At 42.3% G+C, this 21,003-nt stretch overlaps 1 protein-coding gene across 1 annotated transcript; it reads right to left on the bottom strand.

Moving 5' to 3' along the window:
* Window positions 1–1,021: 1,021 nt before the first annotated feature.
* Window positions 1,022–20,365, bottom strand: LOC146299783 (filamin-A-interacting protein 1-like). The gene is made up of 6 exons (XM_084675933.1): window positions 20,006–20,365; window positions 11,503–11,794; window positions 11,055–11,231; window positions 10,276–10,454; window positions 2,387–5,222; window positions 1,022–1,744 (listed from the first exon to the last, which is right to left on the bottom strand). Exons 2-6 carry the CDS (start codon window positions 11,785–11,787, stop codon window positions 1,535–1,537), a joined length of 3,687 nt encoding a protein of 1,228 aa, XP_084532059.1. The 5' UTR covers window positions 11,788–11,794; window positions 20,006–20,365; the 3' UTR covers window positions 1,022–1,534.
* Window positions 20,366–21,003: the final 638 nt, after the last annotated feature.

Below are 21,003 nucleotides of genomic sequence, written 5' to 3'. Positions count from 1 at the left end.
TGTAGGCTAACTCACAGGAAACAATCTTTCATTCAGAAGGGGCATGTTCAGTGATTGTAGACACATGCCGCTTATTAACTGAGAAATTTAAATTGCAGATATGGCAAGGCATTTGAACACACCACAATCGCCAGATCATCGTTAGAATTTGTCGCCTCTTGACGTCAGCATGGTGAAGTTAGTCTCATATTCGACATTCGTCTCACATTCGGAAGACACTACTTTGCAAAGTCGTGTTAGGGACCGGGTGAAAACTACTCATGCAAGTTTGAAAAATTATGACTTTTTACAATATTTTTATGAATATAAAACCTTAAACGGACACCAGAGTATTTTCACAATGTCTGGTAGGCTATACTTCCACAGCCTTTAATTTTCTCAATTAAGTTTAAACAAAATGATAGAAAATTGCTCATTCCTAACGCGATGCTGCAAACTAGCGTTTCCCGGATGTGTGACGAATGTTGAATTTACATTTTGTTCCCATCCTTGATTGTGATTGGCTATATCGCGTTCCATGCCGTTGTAAAATCCAGCATAACCTTAATTACAGGTTGTCCTCATAACATTCTTTAACATTCCATGTTACTGCATCGAATATTTCAACAACAACAAAAGATGGCAAAGGTGTCCATCTGGTTGTTGCGTGGCAACTTTGTAGTGGCGGAAGAATGACGGTTTATTATTTAACAATTTTTTTTCTAATTGTTTTATTTATGAAACCATATCAAATATTTGTAGTAACAGTTTTAGAAAAGCAATAAGCCCCAAGAGGCCGTGGTTTGCGCTGTTTAAGTCGAATATGGAACTATAACTTCACCTCGTCTTGACGTCACAGGATTTGGCGTATATTGCTATGGTACTGATTCGTTTTCACAGAGTAGGCCGATGTCAAGTCTCTTTCTGCTTGGTCCCAAAAAATTACAAATTAATTACACGTTTGGACAACTAGAAATACTAACCAGATTCATAGTAGGCCTATTTAGATCTGTTAGGCTTCAAATGTTTTGCAGATGGCAAATTTCAGAAAACTAGTTTATTTAAAGAAGGATTTGATTACAAAATCACATCATATTTTTCTACAAAGCCAATATTGTGACCTGCGTTACAATTTATAACAAAAAGGAAATCAAAGACGTCTCTCACGATTAATACAGAAAGCAGTAGCAGCATAGCCTGACATGAATAGCCTACATTTGACTCTGTTCCCATTGCACATACACATCCCTTTGAATATCTAACACTAGTTAAATTTATTCAATCCACACTAAATCTGAACACTGAGAAAGATTGAGAACAGAGGCAGAGCACTCATATAATATATATATATATATATATTATATTCTTGATTTCAAGTACATTAACAAGATGACATGATACAGACAAGAAGTAGGGCCAAATGACTTTCCATTCCTTTTAATATTTAACCACTGTCTTTCAGGGTACTTCATTGGTCCTCCATGTGAGCACCTCATACCCACACAACACCATGGTTGTTGTGCTGTGTGTCCTCCCAATAATTATTCTTGGTCCTTCAGCCCTTTCCTCCATTTTGGAAGGCAGTGCTGCAGACTGTGGATTTCTTGAGCTCTATTCTCATGGACGGACTATCTGCTCGCGATTCCATCCGTACCCCACTAGGTATGCCCATGGCTCCAAGCATGGCCTTGCCTGTCTTCAGGCTCCTGGACATGGGAATGCGGGTGAGCCCTGCCCTTGTAGGATGAGTCTCATGTCCTCCTGGCTGAGGGCAGAGGAAATAGAAGATAGAATGAGTGGATGGGAGAAAGAGAAGAACAGAGAAATATGAAAAAAATAAATAAAGAATGGGTGAAAAACCATTTGCACAGGTCTGAAATGCAGCAACATTTTTTTTGGCAGAAGTTCAAGACAACCTATGAACTCTGTTTGAATAAAATGTAAATATTTGGTCAGTCTTTTAAGTAAAGCAGTGATGAAGCATTCAGGGGAGGATCATGTTTCTGTGTGCTGTGCCAGCGCAAGGCTGTTTATGTCAGTGAGAGCATTGGTTAACTATGATCGTGGACATAAACAGTGTGCAACAGCTTTAAGTGACAGAGTGATTGTAACATGGTGGCAGATTGGCACATCAACACAGTTCACTTGTCTTGAGGTTTGTTCATAAAGCAGTTTATGTCACGCCATCCATTAGCCCCATACAAAGACCTCATTATACCCCCAGTTGCCCACTCACCCCACTCTATGTTATGCAACAGTTTGAATTTGAAAGAGCCAAGTAGCTGTCTATAATCTCGGAAATGGTTTTACTCCCTGATTAATTTAAAATAAAAACAAATTTAAAACATCACGAATACAACTTAGCTCACAAAGCAAGACTGTGCTAAAACATGACAAAACTACTCACCACAGCTTGTGAAGTTTTTGCCAAGGTGGTTGTGACAGGAGTGATTGTGATGCTGCTCATCACTTTACTTTGCATATTTTTGACAGCAGCTGTGGCACTTTGACGAGGAGAACGCAGTACAGTTCCTGTTGATAAGGTCATCTCTTTGCTCTCCATTGCTGTGCTGACAGGCCTGACCACCATCTTGGAGGCCATCATGGTGCTGTTTGTCTCCGAGGATCCCTTGAAGTGAGAGCCCAAGTGAATGTGGATTTTATTGTCCTCTGTGGTAGTGATGATGTTGGCGTTAGAATTGTATTTTCTGATAGGACTGGGGACCATCTGTTTTTCAGGTGTGACTTTGAACATGGCGCGGCCCATCGTCATCTCATGGGGCTCTGGTGAGGTTGACGTGGCAGACACTACAGAGGTGCTGACAGTCATTATGGAGATGGGAGACATGGGCCTTCCAGAAGACGTGGAGGAGGTCTTGCTGCTCTCTGGGGACTTGGCCCTAGAGATGGTGGTGATGGTGACTGGGGACTTGGCCCTATCAGGACCTCTTGGCCCAGTGATAGTTCTTCCCTTCGTGTTGGTGACAGTGTGGGAGGGAATGATGGTGATGCGGGACTTGGGGTGGCCCATGGTGGTCGGACTGAGGCTGGAGCCAGAGTAAAACTCCTCGGAGGTCGTGCTGCTGATCTCCAGAGTGGCTGTGCTGTGCTGATGGTCAGGGGTCACTCGAATGTGTAAGGGCTGCCCTTGCTTCTGGGACATCGTCAGCTCAGAATGTAGGGACTCTCCGTTTACTTGCAAAGACTTGTCCAGATTTGTCCCTTGAGGACTGTTTTCCTTCTTCCGCATCCAGGGAATCCAGGATTTCTTCACGCTAAGGTCAGTGGCAGGAGGTGGGTAACGTTCATGACCGCCAGCCTTCTCTGTATGCTTCTTAAAGCCTTTCTGACGTAGGTTGCTCATGATATGATTCTCCTCCTGGACTGACTTCCTGATGAACACAGCTGGAGTGTCTTCTTCTGCTGTTTCATTGGACAGTAGATCCGTCTGCACTCCAGTAGATGTCATTGGAACGTCCACCATTCTCCTGCCATTTAGACTGGGTCGAAGGGAGCGACTGTGGCGCTTGGTTACCTCTAGTTCTTTGGTAAGGTTGAGGACATCTATGCTCATGTTCTTCTTCTTCTCTTCTTCCTCTAAAAACCTCTGTTGAAGAACTGTGTAGTCTACTTGGAGCTGAGAAAGCTGGTCCTCTTTGTTCATCAGCTCATGGATCTTCTCCTTAAGGGCTATAACGTCGGCCTGAAGGTCTCTGGTTTTTGCCTCCTCCATCTCGCAGCGTTGCTGAAGATCTCCTTTCGGACTCTCTGCTTCTCCTTTCTCTATCGCCTTATTCCAAGCAATCTGACTTCTCATCTCCTCAACCTGCTGGGAGAGAATGTTGGCTTTGTCTTGCTCTGTCATGAATTTTTTTTCCAACAAGTCATACTGGTCCTCAGTCTTGATCAAATCTCCCTCCACCACTTCAAGCTGTTTCAGTCGGTTTTTTAACCTTTCAATTTCAAATGTTAGCTCTTTGACCCTATTATCCTCTTTCCCACCTGAGTCGGTCACTGTTCCCTGTTCCTTCATAACATTTCTTGATGTGTCCTCTGCTTCCTCCAGCCCATCTGTCCTCTTGTTCATTTGACTCATCTTGAAGCTCACTTCCTTATTCTTTTCCATTTCATAGCCCAGCTTGGTTATCAGATCACCATTCTCTCTGGTAAGTGTCCCCACCTTGACTTCCATCTCTGATTTCAATTTCCGGAGCCTTTTACTCTCCTCGATCAGTCTCTCAGTTACATCCATCACCTTGCCCTGCTCAACTTTGATCATTTTACTGAGTTCTTCTCTTTTCTTCTCGTCTAATTTAATTCTCTCCATCAGGCTCTTTCTCTCATCTACCATGACTACAGTCAAGGATTTAAGCTTACTCAGGTCATCTTTAAGGTCCAGCTCAGATTTCTCTAATCGTAGCTCGGAGGACTCAAGCTCTTTCATGCGAATCTTTAGGGCTACCAGTTCATCTGACAGCTCTTTGGACAGCTCTTTCTCCCTCTCCAGGGCGGCGTGTAACTGTGTGCACTCTGCCTTGCCAATATTGAACACACTCTCTAGCCTCTCCAGCTCCATCATTCTTTTCTGCAGCTTCCCTACCTCAATCTTGAGCTCTTTACTACTACTTTCCTCCTCCTGAAGTCTTTTTCTCAGTTCTTTACACTGGGTCTCGGTTTTGGTGATCTCCTCATCCTTGCCCTCCATCTCTAGCACCCGCTTTCTAAGGTTCTCCAACTCTGTAATAAAGTTTGAGTTGCCGCAATCTCCGTTGCTGATTTTGTCCCTCAGTTTTTGTAGTTCCTCCTCAGACTTCTGCAAAGCATTGTTGTTCTCTTCCAACTCCTCTACTTTTTGGGCGAGACCCAAAAGTTTGGCATTGAGCTGTCGGTTCTGTGACTCCTGGCCGGCCATCTTGGCGGCCATCTCTTCGTGCTGCTGGGCGAGTTCGACAGACTTCTCACTGAGCTGAACCTCCAGCCTTTCTGCCCTCTGGCCCTCTTCCAGGGCTTGTCCACTAGCTTTGCTTAGTGCCTGCTCACGCTCCTGCAGCTGCTGGCTGAGCTCCTGGACACGCTGGTTTTGATGGTCCATCTGCTCCAGGTGAAGTTGACGCTCGTCCACCAGCATCAGGGCAAAGGACTTGAGCTTGACCAGCTCTTCCCGCACTTTTCCCAGGCGTGTGGTGTGTTCCTTCTCTTTCCGGACCTGGTAGGCTCTCTCGTTCTCCAGTAACCTCTTTAATCTACAGAGAGGTGAGGAAAAAAAACGTATGACTTAAAACATTTAAAATGTGTATATGTTTCTTGTTCTATCTCAGCGTCACTAAAAGTAAAATAGAATAAGTAAGTTCTTAATTAATAAAAACCTTTCTTTTGACATCACTGTCTTGCATATGACAAAATACAAAACGTGACAAAGTTCAACTCAATTCAGCAATAGAGGTATCCATGGCTACACAGTTTCAGGGAACAAGTTCTTTCTTTTAGCCTTTGACTCAAAATGTAAGTAAATCAATCTTTTAAAGGATGATGGATATCCAAGAAAAGCCATGATACACAATTTCAAAGGGAACAACCAGGAGTCAGACACTGAACTGGCCTTGCAAAGCTAGCCATGCCCTTAAATGAGAATTGGCAAAGATGTACATAAAACCTGCCAAGCAGTCTTACTGTTTTCCATCCTAACTACTCGATTCCAGACTGTGAAAAGTCCCCTGCAAGTGGTCTCTTTTCTCTCTGCCTTTTTCTATGCTGTTCATGTCCATTCTGAACCTAGCCTCAAACAAATTACATGCAAAACACATTTGAATGCATGGTCCTGGGAACACAACCAACAGCATTTTCTTATCAATGCTCCCTTGAAAAAGAATCTATACACAGTATATCAGAAATAATAAATACATAAAAAAATTGTGTGACAAGAGTATTGTACACTACAAACTGTTATAAAACTTTTGCAGCATTCCAAACTTACCCACTCTATTGGATGCACTACAAGTCAATCCATGCCATGTACAGTACATGTTGCCTCTACACAGCCAACCAAAAGTGTATTAGATCTGGCAAGGGGCCCCTTTCTCCACAGGGAATTTGTCATCACATTCCAAGTATTTCATCAGAACAATGAAAGGTGAATAAATACAGTAGAGCACCTCATTATTGGTTGATGATGTCACCTCATCCATATATGGGAGAAATGTGTATGTGTGTGTGTGTGTGCAGCTCTAGTAGAGAGATCTAGATAGAGTGGGTGGGTCTATGGCCAGAGGAGGGCATTCTGTACACTCCTCCCCAATTTGTTTCTTTTTGGTGTGTCCCCTCCACACAACACAGCGCATGTTTCAAAGGGATCAGTAGGTCTTATACAAATCAAAATGCTTTCCATAGAGGGAAAGCAGCGATGCTATGCTAAATTCTAGTTGGGGACAACTTTGCAAATAAGCCAAAATTTCATCCCAGCTCTCTCCTCCCCAGAGACAGGAAATTACTTACTCAGACAGGAAGCCATAAGCCTATCGCTATGTGAGACAGGGAACCAAGTTTGTCTGCTGTTGTCCCACCTTGGGGAAAATGGAGCAGAGATTTTTCTCTGCAAAAGTTGAGAGGTGATGAGAAAAGCAGATAGGGATGAGTTGGGGTACTCCCCTGAGGTGAGGAAAGAGGCTCAGGATGAGCTCTGATGTCCAGACAGAAACTCTTTATTATGTGCTCCGCAAAATCAACAGTACTGTACAGCACTGTACAAGTTTGTATCAGTATCAGTTAAACCAAGTAACTTAAACATAAAACAGTAAAAAAAATAGCTACATGAAACTGTATGAGATACATCTCACATGAGCAACTATATCTTTAAGACTATCCAGTACCACATACTGTGACAGAAGATACATTTATTCTAGATTCTAAATGGAGATTGTTAACTCATTTTGACCAATGCTGAACTACTGCCAATTGGACTACGGTGCTGTCTCATTAAACTTCTAGAATGTGGCACCTGATACTTACCACCATTACCAGTCATTGACACCCTATAGCATTCTAAAATTAACCTCACGCAAAGGTCAGAAGTATGATGTCAGTCTAAGGTTGTCTAAAGAGAGGTTTAGTGGGCTGAAGACTCCCGTGACCCTCTTCTCAGGGTCCTTATAAACTTAGACAGTAGGCAGGCAGGATGGTGTGCAGCCCAACAGCTAGTCAGTATCCAATGAGTAGACTTGCACGGTCCTCAAAAAAAAAAAAAAAAGTTTCACACAAGGATACGCATTACTTTCCAAATAATTAAAATCAGTTATGTTCTGTGGAATCTTTGCCAAGTATGACCAATGCTCATTACTTATGTCAATACATGTTAGAGGAATAATTTAATAGTATGCAGATATAGAGTCACTTAATTGACTCTTCAATAAGTGATTGAAAGAATTACCGTTTTTTGGAAAGATTTAAAGATTGAAAGTTATGTTTTCATTTATCACTACTTGTTTGAGTTTGTAATACACCTAAACACACTATTTGAAGAACACATTCTGATGCAATCAATAGCAACACCTCAAAAAGGATATTTTCTTTACTGTCCAGCATGTTACTCAACCCCTGTTTCCTGAGGAATGTGGTTGAAGGCGCAGCAACCTGCCTGTATCAGGAAGTTGTGATCAGGTCAGATCTAGTCTGACCTGATCTGCCAATGCATTGTCACAATAACCTGCTGTAATGTAATCGATGCTCTTGACAGAGAAAAGCATTAATAGCTCAAACTAGAGCTGGATTTGACAGACTGGTGTATGGCTGTTAAGGGTGCTGTTAAAAGAAAGGCACCACAGGCAAGGTTCAGAGTAATCAGTACTATGGTATTGTTGGCGCTAGACCACAGGCCCAATACCAACATTGTAAAGATGTAGGCAGGTCTTGTATAAGATGAAAAATGTGTATGTTTGAAACATACGTTTCATATAACTTATCAAAAAATGTGAAACCGTGTTATCTTCTACTTTTCCATATGCAGTTGAACAGTAAATATGCATTCAGTTGCCACTCTTCACCTTTCTATCTGTACATTTTCATCAAAAAACACCAAGGAATCTAAAGTATTTTTCCATTAATCACGGTCCTCCCCATGCCAGCTAAACAGGCTCACCTCCTGACATACAAATTGCCTTTCTGTTGGAGTGAGTGAAAGATTGGCTGGGGCCTGTAGCTCATGGGTTTTCAGCCTTCAATATCTTTACATTCTTTCTTTAGCTTTGCATAAGATCCCGTAAGCATTTCACTCTACTCATTTCACACTTTTGCAAGTCAGTCAGTTATCTGAAATAAAACTGTTATGGAATGATGAGATGTTGATGAATTTTGTCCTCCTCCTATCTCCTGCTGGCTGACAAAAACTTCAAAACAGAGGTGCTGGATCTGTCAGCGGAATGCATGTATGCGTGCATCTGTTAGAATGTGTGTGTAACTTTTGTGTGCATGTCATGTTTCTGTTGGTTGGTGCTGAATGTTTCTGTTGGGTTTTCATGTATTGGGCTCTGTGCAAATTGCATCTATGTTTGCTGGATGGTATACCAGAAACGTGCATATGCACATAATGAACACAGCAGTAAATAACCTGGGATTAAGCAAGGTAGTTTGGGCCCTTCCGTGACAGTAGCAAGAGGGAATGTTTCTCAGTCTGTGTTGAGAATGCAGGCCAGAGCTACAGTACGCCTGCTTGACTCTCGTGAGGGTCAGAGAGGGCAGGCTGTACATCAGCCAACCAGTCGACTGGAAACAACCTGGCATGGGAGATGGCCAGCAGCATTCTGTCGAATGGTGGGGCCAACTGTAGAATCTACTAGAACCTTAAGTAAGATACTATGCTTACAATTGCTCCAACCTCACATCCTTAAACGTCCCCCAAAAACTTAGTTTTGGATCAGAAAACTATGGTTCTCAAACATTTTGGAGTTCAAAAACTGTTGTTTTGAAACATAAAAAAATGAAACATACAAAAAAGTTATAGTAAAGAGACAGTGCAAAAAGACAGTGCTACAGTATTTCCCTAAGGCGCTAGTTCATTTTTAAGACATTCTTCAGACAATGTAGGGGGGAAAAAAGGTGAACTTGAACTTGACGTCTCTCCTCTCCTTCACCAGCAGTCAACCATGCATGAAACCTGCCTGGAGTTAGTAACGTGTTATGCGCATTGAACCTTTGTGGGACATCATTCAAAACATAGCCTGATAGTTTAGGTTCAAACCCCCTACAGTATGTAGACATGATCTATGTACTTTACTGTACTGAACTTCCCACCCTGATCTCCTATTATATGCGATGGCAGTCCACTGACAGTGATTTTACAGTCTGGGTCCTGGCTTGTCAAATAGAGGGAATGGGAGAGGCTCTGGTGCATCAAGAATACTTAAGGTTTGACCTAGAGAGGCTGTTTGAAGTTTTATAGCTTATGAAATACAACTGAGCCTCTACCCAGGTCTGCATCACAGATGCAGGGTATACGGAGGTATGACATTCGTGAATCAACACAAATACACATACACACGCAGGCATACACAGGCACAGACATGCACCTATTTGAATCTTTTGTCATGTCAAATTTGTACATTTGAGATATTAATTATTGGCGAAGCAATTATTCCTTGCTGATACAGTATCTAGTACATACCATACATGCATGTGCTTCAGGTATAATCAAGATCAGAGACTGGATCAAAAGAGGTCAAACTGGTTTATTGGGACTCGGGTTGATGGCCAGGGAAGGTCACACAAGCTCATCTGATCTTGTTCATCCCTGTGTGAGTAGTTTAATTAGTAATGCATTATGATGGGGCCTCTGTGTGACTGTGTGATGGGCTTGTCCTCTCACTCTATGCGTGCATCTCCACACATTCAATGTAAACATTCACAATTTGATGAATTGGTCAAATGTGGTGAGGGGGACCCTCTCTCTCTCTCTCTCTCTCTCTCTCACACACACACACACTTTTAATGAGGCTATGATTCAATGGAAGTCATCCTCTGTTTAAAGCCACTGTTAACAAAGTAATCTTCCATTCTACAATTTTGTATTTCCAGTAACTAAAATAGTTATAAATGGGTAAAGATGTACTGGACATACTTTGTTACTGTCTATTCAACACTTACTTGCCTTTCTCCTAATCCTTCATCCTCTCCTGCTCCCTTCCTTTCTCATCCTCCATCCCGTTTCTCTGCCTTTCCAACGTTTCCAACCATCTCTCTTCCTCCCATTCCTCCCTTTTTAAACCTCATTCTGTCTCTACCTCTCTCTGCCTCCTCCTCTTCCCTTACCGTTCTCTCTCTTGCTCCAGCAGGTTGGTGAAGTCATCACTCTTGTTCATGTAGTCGGCATGTTTGTGTTTCTCGCTGTCCAGCTCCTGCACAGTGCGCCGGTGGCACTTCTCAGCCAACAGCAGCTGCTCCAGCATGCGTCGGTATGTGTCCTTATGTTTCTTTTGCAGACGGTCCAGCTGAGGGTTACATCAAACCACATATGAAGAGTAGGGGTGTAACAATACACTCAACTCACAATACAACGTACGTATCACGATACTGGGTTTACGATACAATAGGCATCCCAATATTTTGAACAATATTTTAAATGAAACTGAAATTCAACTAACAGATTTATTTCTAAAACATTAAATATTTTCAATAATTTTCTTTGTTGTACATACAATTTAGTTAACTCAGTTCAAGAAATTTCTGTGAATGCAGTGAATGCACGCATGACGCAGGTGCAGAGTAGGTTGCTTGCTGGTAGCTCAACCAATAAGATCAAATGGACATCATATTGTAAAAATATTGCCATAACTCTACGATACATATTGTTAAATCTTTGTATTGCGATATATTGTTCTATGATATATTGTTACACCCCTGATGAAGAGTATTGTTTAGTTTACTCGAAATTAAAAGTTTCACATGCTTATGTAAGATACATACATAAGCATAACTTAAATCAAATATATTGTATCTAATTAATTTCTTGGTTAAATATAACATAACATACTTCTAGTTGAAAAACTGAAACAAGTAAACACATATTCTGGTGTGTTCTGTTGACGGACCTCAGTCATCGGCCTTTGCCAGACATTGCTGTGGTTGTGTGGGGATGTGCTGGTGAGGAGGCTGTCCCTTTGGAGGGCCTGGAGGGCAGAGCTGGGGCCCACAGTACCGTAGTGCCCCTCCAGAACCTCTGGACGTACCAGCCCAGACTTCAGTACCTTAATGACATCCTCTCTCGCCTGCAGGTTACACACACGACAATAAACACACATGCCTGTTAACAGGTAAAAATGCACACAAGAACTCACACATGCACGCACACATACATAAACCAACACAGTACTCTGAGGCTATTTTCACCATCCAACATTGCATAATAAATTATGCTATTAGCCACTAGATGGTGGTGTGGTGCAGAATACTATTCTGTAACAAAGCCAGTCAGACATCCCAAAAAAAGAATGAGATACAAATTTGACTAAATACCATTAATGCATCGGTTAAACTCACCTGAACCTCACCTTCCATGATCCCCAGAAGTTTGAGAAGGTCCTCCTTGGACAGATCCATGATTCCTGGACTTTCCTGGTCTTTACTCTCTGAGCATTCCTCAAGTGAACTATCTTTCTCAGAGTTAACATTTTCTTCCTCCTCGTCATTGATTGGTTGAACTTTAACTTTCAGGCTGTTTATAGGTAGACTCACTTCCTTTTCCTGGTTGATGTCATGTGTTGTCTCGGGATCCCCAATAACCCCATTGGATGAGCTTTCTACCCTGTTGCTTTTGGACCTCATTCTCAACCTGTACAGAAATAAGGGAAAGAAAAGTGTGTAGTTAAATAGGTTTGAGTGGGTCAACATGCTTCTTGTAAAAAACAAAACAGTCCATTAACAATCACTGTCAAGCTTGTCATCTGAATCTGTTTACTTTATGGCAAGTAATTTAGAGAATCTGTTGAGCCCATTCTCAAAAATGATTTCTACAACTAGCACCAAGAAACTATTTGTCAAGATGCTTGATTTGTCTCAAGCTGCTTGGGAGATAACCAATGAACTTTCCAGGGCTTTCTAGTGGGTGAGCGAGTGGGTGAGCGAATGGGTGAGCTGCTAGGTGAGTGAAGCCAACACAATTCTGGACATTGCTCTTAAATCATGCAGCCATTATTGCAGTCTGGTTTATGACCTTGGCCATGAAGGTAATTCTAATTCATTCTAACACCCTACCCCATGCTCAGTCTTTCTGACCCACCCATAGGTCCTGATACACACATACACACGCAGTGAGTTAGATCTTCATGAGGAAACTGACAACATAATTGTTGGGTATAAAGTTGCCTGTGAGAACGCTCAGATGTACTCTATCCTGCGTCAGTCAAGTGTCCTACTGGGCCTGTTCTGGGACAAAATGCTTAACAGGCACAGTTCACTTCCTGCATGTGTGTATCTGTATATGTGTGTCGGTTCATGTGTTTGTGTACGTGGGTGTTGACAGGACGTTTGTTGCACTCTCGGTGTTCAGGAGTTGGTTTTGTTGTGATGTGAATCGGATATGCATGGAGAAAACATGGGCCAGAGATTCAAATCAGTCCAATTCTATGACCATGGTCTACCATGCCATGAGTCCTAGAAAGGAGTTTCAAGTTATATTGCATTCATGCACAGTTGCATCATACACTGTCTTTTGTGGTCAAGCATCCAGGATAGGTCACCGGCTGGTGTGTTCAATCACACAGTGGTCTCAGCTCAGAGCTCCTCTCCTCACCTCCTACAGGAGACTTTGATTAATGGACTAACTGCAGGCCTTTTGACATTGACCAAGCACTCCCCATTGTGACTGCCTTCAAATATGACATCAGGACTTTTAATTACTTACAGATAAAGTAAAGTCCAAAATCCCCTCGTCCCCTCCCTGATGACGTCATAGGACCTGTAACCCCTGACTCATGCTCTGAGACGTTGCTCTTGGACTGAGCTCACTAAGCAATCTGACACATTCCTTTACTCTTTCTCTCTCTCCTACACAGACCTGGGATCAGTTAGGAGTTTGGTTTGGGACCCAACAATGGCTGTGTGTCTGCTCCCTCCCAACAATTTCCAAGAGACCTTTAAAGCCCTGGAAGACAGAATCATAGCTGTGCAATGTTGGGGCTATTAACGTCAATAATGGTCTGGATCAATGAACTCTGATGAAAACAAGATGTTCAATATAAAATATATGATTGTGGGGGCTGGTGTATAGGTGTTTGTGTGTGGATGTGTGTGATTACATATGCCGTTCTGAAAATGGATCTCTGGAGGATTCCCTTCAGTGCTCAGAGAAAATGTTTATCTTCCTCTTTATTAGCAGTCTGAGGATTAAGATGGGAACAAAGTTTAATGGTGTCTGAAAATACTTTTGAATCTCAGTATTTTGCTGAAAAGCAACAACATAGATCTAGAAACAAAATAAGCACTGTTTAAATGAAAATGTCTCTTTTCTTTAAACAAGGCCCATTTTTTCTGCCCACAATGATAATAAATATAGCAAATCCAAGTTCCATCACAGTGGACTCATGGACAGTATGCCAACCAGCAGTTTGTCTGTCTATGCCAGTCACTTTGAATGAGACCATTGGTAGTGAGGGATAAGGGGGCACTGAGGGGGCACAGATCCCTCTGCCTGCTGTGTTGGTGATGAAACAGCTACAGTACTGTACGTGATCCAGGGAAGGGATTAGTTACCGCCGGCCAAACGTTTGACGCCAAACCAACCCCCTTCTGTTTATTAATAGTATCTGGCCTGACGCCATACTCCATATGAGATGGATACAACTGTAAGTGGAGTTCACTTCATGCTGCCACTCACATTACTATTTGGGAGCTGCAAGGTAGATGTGTTTGGGGTTTTAGAGGCGTGAGCTCTGTGACTAAAGATGGTGTGATATGTTCAGACAAGTTATTCCCACTGGGTTTGTAAAAGTTAATGGGTTTTGTAACTAACCAGAATTGAAACCAAAGTCTGAGAGTACTGAAAGTCAACATCTAGTTTAAGTCTTAGTTCAATGTTGTAATGGGTAAGAGGACAACCATACTTGGATTTCACTAACATCATCCTGAAAATAGTATGTCCCTTTCCCACACAAAGTTAAAAAAAAGTCCTGAACAATATCCACTGTAGGTTATATTTTCCATCTGACAGTGAAGTAAACTTCTTTCCAATGTGTAACCTCAGCTTTTTAATATACAATATCACTTCTTCCAACTCTTACTGGACTTTATCATTCATCAAAAGTTGGATAAACACTTCAGCTCAAGCGGCTGGCCCATTTGGTTCCAAAGTAACACTCTGAACTCCAAGAAAACATTATTCCTTCATTCACAGTTTAATTAAAATACTCCAATTCCCAGGTTGCCTTATTGTAAAATATGATCTGCATGGATATAGTTTGCTTCGGTGTTCACTATTAATATTGATAAAACAACCATATACATTCTCATGGAACAAAGTTTGGAATAGACAACTGGACACAGTTCAAAAACAACTATTCAATAAGACCTCCTAAAAACCTGACACTCAATGGCAATGACCCTCAGTACTCTACACAGACATGATTGAAGGGGATTCTCAGGGGCAAATGGACATTCCAAAAGACACGTGGACTAAATTCCGATTTAGCATGTTACATTACCCTATCCTTCTTTTGGGACAGTGGTCTGGCCTGCTATAAGCCTTCATATGAGGTATGCTATGTATCACTGACCAGGATACCCACTCATCAATGGTACACAAAACACCTGTAATATGTTTCTGTTTACCCTCAAGCTAACATAAATTAAGATTGACTTTACACTCTTTGAGGCCCCACCAAGGCCCGGGGTCAACATTTTTGACTGGACCCCATGTCTACCCTCAGACTTCTGAGCAAGGCCAGTCCTGGAGCATCTAGTCCAGCTGTCTGTCAGCATTATTTATAGGGTCTTGAATGCTTTAAATACACATGCTTTAGGTCCATGTTGGAGAATAAGCGCCTTATAATTTCAGCACTGATCAGCAAACTTGCATTTGTCAGTAGGGCTAACACTTTAAATGTTCAATATCAAGGTTCTGTTGTCTTATGTTCAAAGGGCACTGTAAATTAAGTGACCTATTACATTTGAGAATGGCTCCTAAATTTAACTTGTTGGTGCACAGTAGCTTATGAACACGAGTGCCCAAGCTGTTAAACAAAAACTTGTCTTAGGAAGTCCTTAAATAGGTATGATTACTTTTCCAGGTTCCTCTAATGTTGTTGTCGTCTTGGCTGTATGCTCAGCTTATCTTCTCAATAGGCACAACAACCCCCCCCCCCCCCCCTGCCCCCCTCCCGTGGCAAATTTGTATTCATGGTTAAAACAGTCAGTTGTGTTCTAGGGGATGTCTGAAACTTTTAAGAGAATGAATGGTTTGATTAGGGGAGAGTTTGATACGTCTATGCTGTGCTATGAATCCAATGTGACCAAATAAGGAATGGGGGATCTATCTTGGAACAAAATAGTTTGGCAACCTGGAACGCCAGAAGACACTGATAAAATGCAGTGGGGTTTGAAAAGGCTCTTCCGCATCGGCAAGAAAACATATGTTCACCCAAATTTCAAAAATTCAATAAAAGTTTGCTTCAATCAAACAGTATATTGGCTGAGGGTTTCGAAGCACACATCAATCCATGGGATATTAAGGGTTTCACAACGGCAAGACTCGATTTCCCGTGTGATGGAACAAGCGGTTCTATCTCTGGTCTCTGGCAGTGCATTCCTCTGCAGACAAACAGTGACCTTTTGGGGTCAGCCGTTGTTACATAATGGCCTTGTTGCAGTTGTACTAACTTCAACTGAGGAAGATGAAATGTTTTTGCTATTGTATCACTAACCAGCTTAGAGTAACTAGTTTGTTTATGGAACTTTTTATCTGTTTTTTTCTCCCACTATACGTATATCTAACAGTTGATATTGCTGTATAGTGATAAGTTTCTATTAATATCCCACATCAATAACTCCGGATCTGCTGCAGACATGTCCTGCTAGGGAGGCAGAATGTCATCTTAGGTAGCAGGTTACACCTCGAAGTGTCCTCTTCATGGCCCTGATGAATCCAATCCTCTGATTGGATGTTGCCATCGTATCAGCAGGTAGTGTTTCTCCAATCAGCAAACTTGGATTTTCCAACAGGTTTAGCACCTTATGGGACTTCCCAGCAATGACATTAACATGATGTCGCCTATGTGTCACAATATCTTAGCATGCATGCATACAGTCACACAAATACGCTGTGAGCACCAGAATGTTGGCTATTAACACAGATGTCCTGCCTGCAGCTAGAGTATCAGTTAGACTACTCCAGCATCTCACTTGATGCAATTATAGGCACCGTAAATTTGGTATTTACAACTCAATCCAATATTCCTAGACACAGGAACTTCCTGAAATCAAATCTTAATTTTGTATAACACAGCCGTAAATAATCTTTCTAAGTAAAACTCCCATCGCAAGACCATTCATCTATTGCAGACCAACTTATCTGTCATGGAACACCAACCAATTGAACACTAAGTTCCCCTGGTTACGTGACATGAGTGGATATGGCCTTTAATGGGAGATTCTGAAAGGGTTCTAGACAGGGGTCAAGTTCAGATCAGTTTAGAAATAGAGGCTGCATAACCAGTAACACATGGAGCAGATACAGTACAAAGTAACAAGGTCAGTCATTTCTCAGAAGTCTTTGTAGGAATGATGGGGATTATTGTGACGGGAGGGCCATGGCACCAGATACTAACTGGTGGTTACAGTGTACAGAACAACAGTAATGGCAAGGCATAAACAGGAGATAAACTAGAAAGACTTGAGATAAACTAGTCATGCTAGATGATCAGGTGTAGGCCTGAGAGCATACCGTTTGTCACAGTGACAAGGGACTATGGCTTAGTGGGATTTCAAGGAAGAGAACAAATCTGGACATAGTACTTCACTGCCTTGTGAAGCCAGTCAGCCAGTCAATGCCAAGCCCATCCAGTCATCCAGTTAAGGCCCATTGAAACACGTCAGCCAGTGTAGGCACTAGTCAGTGAATCAGAACCAGACAAAGTGACACAGATTCATCATCTCCCCAGGCATGCAGTTGCATGCTGTCAGTAAACACCAGTCAAACTGTCTGAATATATGACATCACACAAAGACGGAACTCTGTGCACAGTGGGCCTCTAGGCTGCTCAACTGGAACATTCTGAGGTCACACTCCCCCTGAAAGCGAGGGAGTGCAATTAGAATCACTGCTCTTGGCGTGGAGCTCAAGCAGTCTATATGTTCAGATATGTGATAGGAGTCAGACGGCTGAGCGGTGAGGGAGTCGGGCTGGTAATCAGAAGGTTGCTGGATCGATTCCTGTCCTTGGGCAAGGCACTTCACCCTACTTGCCTCGGGGGAATGTCCCTGTACTTACTCTGGATAAGAGCGTCTGCTAAATGACTAAATGTATGTGATGTTATTATGTTTAACACTGCTGCTGTTATTGTAGTGCAGAATACACAATGTTGTATTGTTCCTGTACATTAAGTAAATGATAATGATAATGATAAAATGATAAGATAGTTTGGAGTATAGTAATGTCATGTTGGTGTAAATGTAATTCCATGTTTAAGCTATCTAAGCAACTGATTAGCCCGGTCGACAAACCTGTTACACATTATGAAGAGCAGCACCTTGCCAAGAATTCCAAAATTACATAGATCTTCATCAAAATATTTGACTTAGAGACTGCAATAGTTGGAAGTTAAAGAACAACGCCAGTCGTCTTGCACAATAATGTATTGTTTATAAAGACACAGTCTTGAGAAGATGTGTTGCTACGGTGTTGGAAGACAGATTCTTTTTATAAACCAATGTTGAGTTGCAGCACCATTCAATGAAAACCAAGAGGGTGTAAAGAAAATTTTTGACATTCATGCTCATATGATGGGGGGAAGCAGCATCTGTCACAACTAACAGCTGTTGCTGGAGTCTTAGTTCTATAGGCTAGTAGAGTGGCCATTGGGGGTGTGTGACCCAGCCCCTCCCCCTCTGGCCCCGACCGCGGGAGCCTGATCTCCTACTGATCCCCCTTGTTGTCCTCACAAACACACACAATCACAATCACACACATGCACACACACACACACACACACCTTCTTAAGAGGGTCCATGAATTGTCCAGTTGAAGAATATCTTTAGTCAGCTACACTTAAGAATCATGATTGCAGTGCACCTAAAACATGCTGACTAGTCCTCGCTGCAGAACTAATCTCCTGAAACAATATCTGAAATCTGCCTTTATTTTATCTACTTAACCAAACTGTCAATACTATTATTAAAGAGAGTATACCATATCAATTACAACTACATTTGTGTATATGTATTAAAGTTCAAGCTTATATACACAACTGACTTCATGGTTTATGTGAGTTATAAAAAGTAATGTTGACAAGTACTAAACATCCATTCACACTTTGCCATGTTGTCTATGAAGCATGGCGGCTGTAGACTGTCACAGCACTTTGCTATCTCTCCCTCCATCTTTCATTCCAGAGAAACACTGCCTCACCCCTCTGCTATGCCCTTATCATCTCTGCCTGATCAGAAAAATATGACGTGAGTGTATATGCATGGCACTAGGGAGACAGCTTGTTAAACATGACACTGTGCCACTGTCATTGACAGGACTGGATGGGTATGAGTCACTTTGGTTTCTGTTTGCCTTTGACTTTGCTATTGAAATTGACAACACAGAAGTAGCTTGTCAGACACATGCTCAGAGAGACAAATGCTGATATGTATCTCAGTCTGTTCCACCCAGGTATGTAGTCATAAACTCTGGTGACCCTACAAGCAAAGTGCTCTCATGTGGCAAACACTCCCTTCCAGCATTTGGAAAGGATCAGCTTATCCTTCGTTGGAAGAAGAGCAAAAATGTTAATGACGAATATCTCTCCTCCACTCCCCTCCTCTGTGTCCACCATGATATCATTAAGTGCAAAGAGTCCAGATCAGCTGCAGTGGAAGGCTCTCCGCAATGCTGCTGTGCATTAGGTGCTGGACAGATACAGATAGGTACAGTGGAGATTGCTGACAGCAACCTCAGATATGTACTATACTTTACTGCATTCCCTTCTACAAGTGAGATATTCTGCACATTTAGTCTGGGCCAGGAATGAGATGTGTGCCGTTACAAGGGAGATTAGATAGGATCAAAACCAAACGTGTACACTTGCAATGTCTTCTTTCATTCGACTTCATTAAACTTCATGAATGCACCTGCCATGGTACCAAAATCTGCTGCAATCTTCTGAAAAAACAGGGTTTGGGAGATTAATGTGTTTCAAATGTAAACTGAAGAATTATCTGGATTAACTGTTCCTCATCCTCTGGTCTGAATATCTCAGGAGTGTGTCATATATCTGGATTATCCTGTTAGATTTAAACCTTCAGAACGTGTGTGCTTTCATTCCCATATATAAAACCCCTGACAGACTTTTCAGACTGATCTTGCATAACTATGACTGTGATATTCAATGTGATTTATTGTGAAATGTTGGATTCAAGACCTTCACTTTCCTGTGTGTGCTGAAACAGTGCCAATGTCTGACTCTTTACAATGACTAGTCTTTCTCTGGAGACTAAGAACAAGTTCTTGTCTCTTAAAGCATGTCAGGAACTCAATACATTTTCATACATGTGAACATAAGGGGTCCTCATTCATTCAAGCAACACAAAGCAAGACAGCTTATTCTCACGTGGTCGAGTTGTATTCCTTCAAACATTCCCTTATCAGCATTTACACCAATGATAAAGGTCAGTAACGGCTTTGTGCCTGTCCGCATTTGTTTACTGGTGTGACTAATAAAGTAAAGTTAGTAGTTATAGCTACTGCTATGCTGTAAAAAGCCACATTGCTGCACTTTAGACTCCCACAAGAGAGTTGAGAGAGGCAGGCAGCAGACAAGAGAGAAGAGGCAATATGCAATCTTACCTGTTGTTGTATGGTCCCCAGGTTTAAGTTGTGGTGAAAGAATATTCCTGTAGGAAAGACTGCGCTTCAGCAGAATATCCCTTTAAGACGTCTCTTTGCTCCTGTCTCCTGTGCTTTACCTCCACTGTCTACTCACAGAGTGAGAGCCATCATGGTAGAAGAGTGCTGCTTTCTCTCCCTCTGCCTGTCAGGATGATAGGTTGAGAAAGAAATGCTGTACAGCACAGTTTCAACTCTCTCTTCTCTCTTTCCTCTCCCCACTCTCTCTGCTTCTCTCTCGTTTTCTCCCTCTCCAATTCAAACTCTTCCTCTCTACTCCCCCATTTAGCTCTACTATATCCCCCTCTCCCTGACTTCTCTTGAAAGCACACACACACTCTTTTTGCCTCTCTTACTCCCTGTAAGTCAGTCCATAAGATGCACTCTCCAGTATCCTGCAGAGTGTTTGTGATGAAGAACATAAGACAGACCTAAGAGAGAGAGAGAGAGACCCAGAGACAGAGGGCAATGGCGGGAGGAGGCAAGGACTCAGACAATTCTCTTCCCACTCATGCTTGCAAGTTTTGAAAAGAGCTGTTGCCCAGCGGGTAGAGAGAGGTGCAGCGTGATGGCTCTTTGTCATCGGGCCAGGTCTATTCACTGGCTACTCCTCTATTGTCCCCCTGCATCTTTGAGTGGAATCGTCAAGGCTGAAGCATGGGTCTATATTTAACCACTGTGCTCAATGCCTCAGTCATTTAGCAGCTGGGCCATTGAACAGCTAGCTGGTTGGGCTAACTGCTAGGCTAACTCTCCTCTCATTCAACCTTTAAGACAGCTGAGCCATACCATTCCACCCTCGGTGTCACGAAGTCAGAGAGCAGCAGTGACCACCAAAACATGAAGGGAGTAGAAGAAACTACCAGTTGCTGTGTGGATCAAGATAGAAGTTGCCCGAATGTCTGGGACCTTGGTGGCAGTTGTGACATCTGACTGGGCAGCAAATGCAGGTTTAACCT

The sequence above is a fragment of the Hypomesus nipponensis genome, chromosome 3 (genome assembly GCF_054491055.1).
Source record: "Hypomesus nipponensis isolate SF chromosome 3, ASM5449105v1, whole genome shotgun sequence".
Taxonomy (NCBI): Eukaryota; Metazoa; Chordata; class Actinopteri; order Osmeriformes; family Osmeridae; genus Hypomesus; species Hypomesus nipponensis.
Note: the sequence above shows the minus strand (reverse complement) of the source record. Positions and strands in the feature narration are given on the sequence as shown.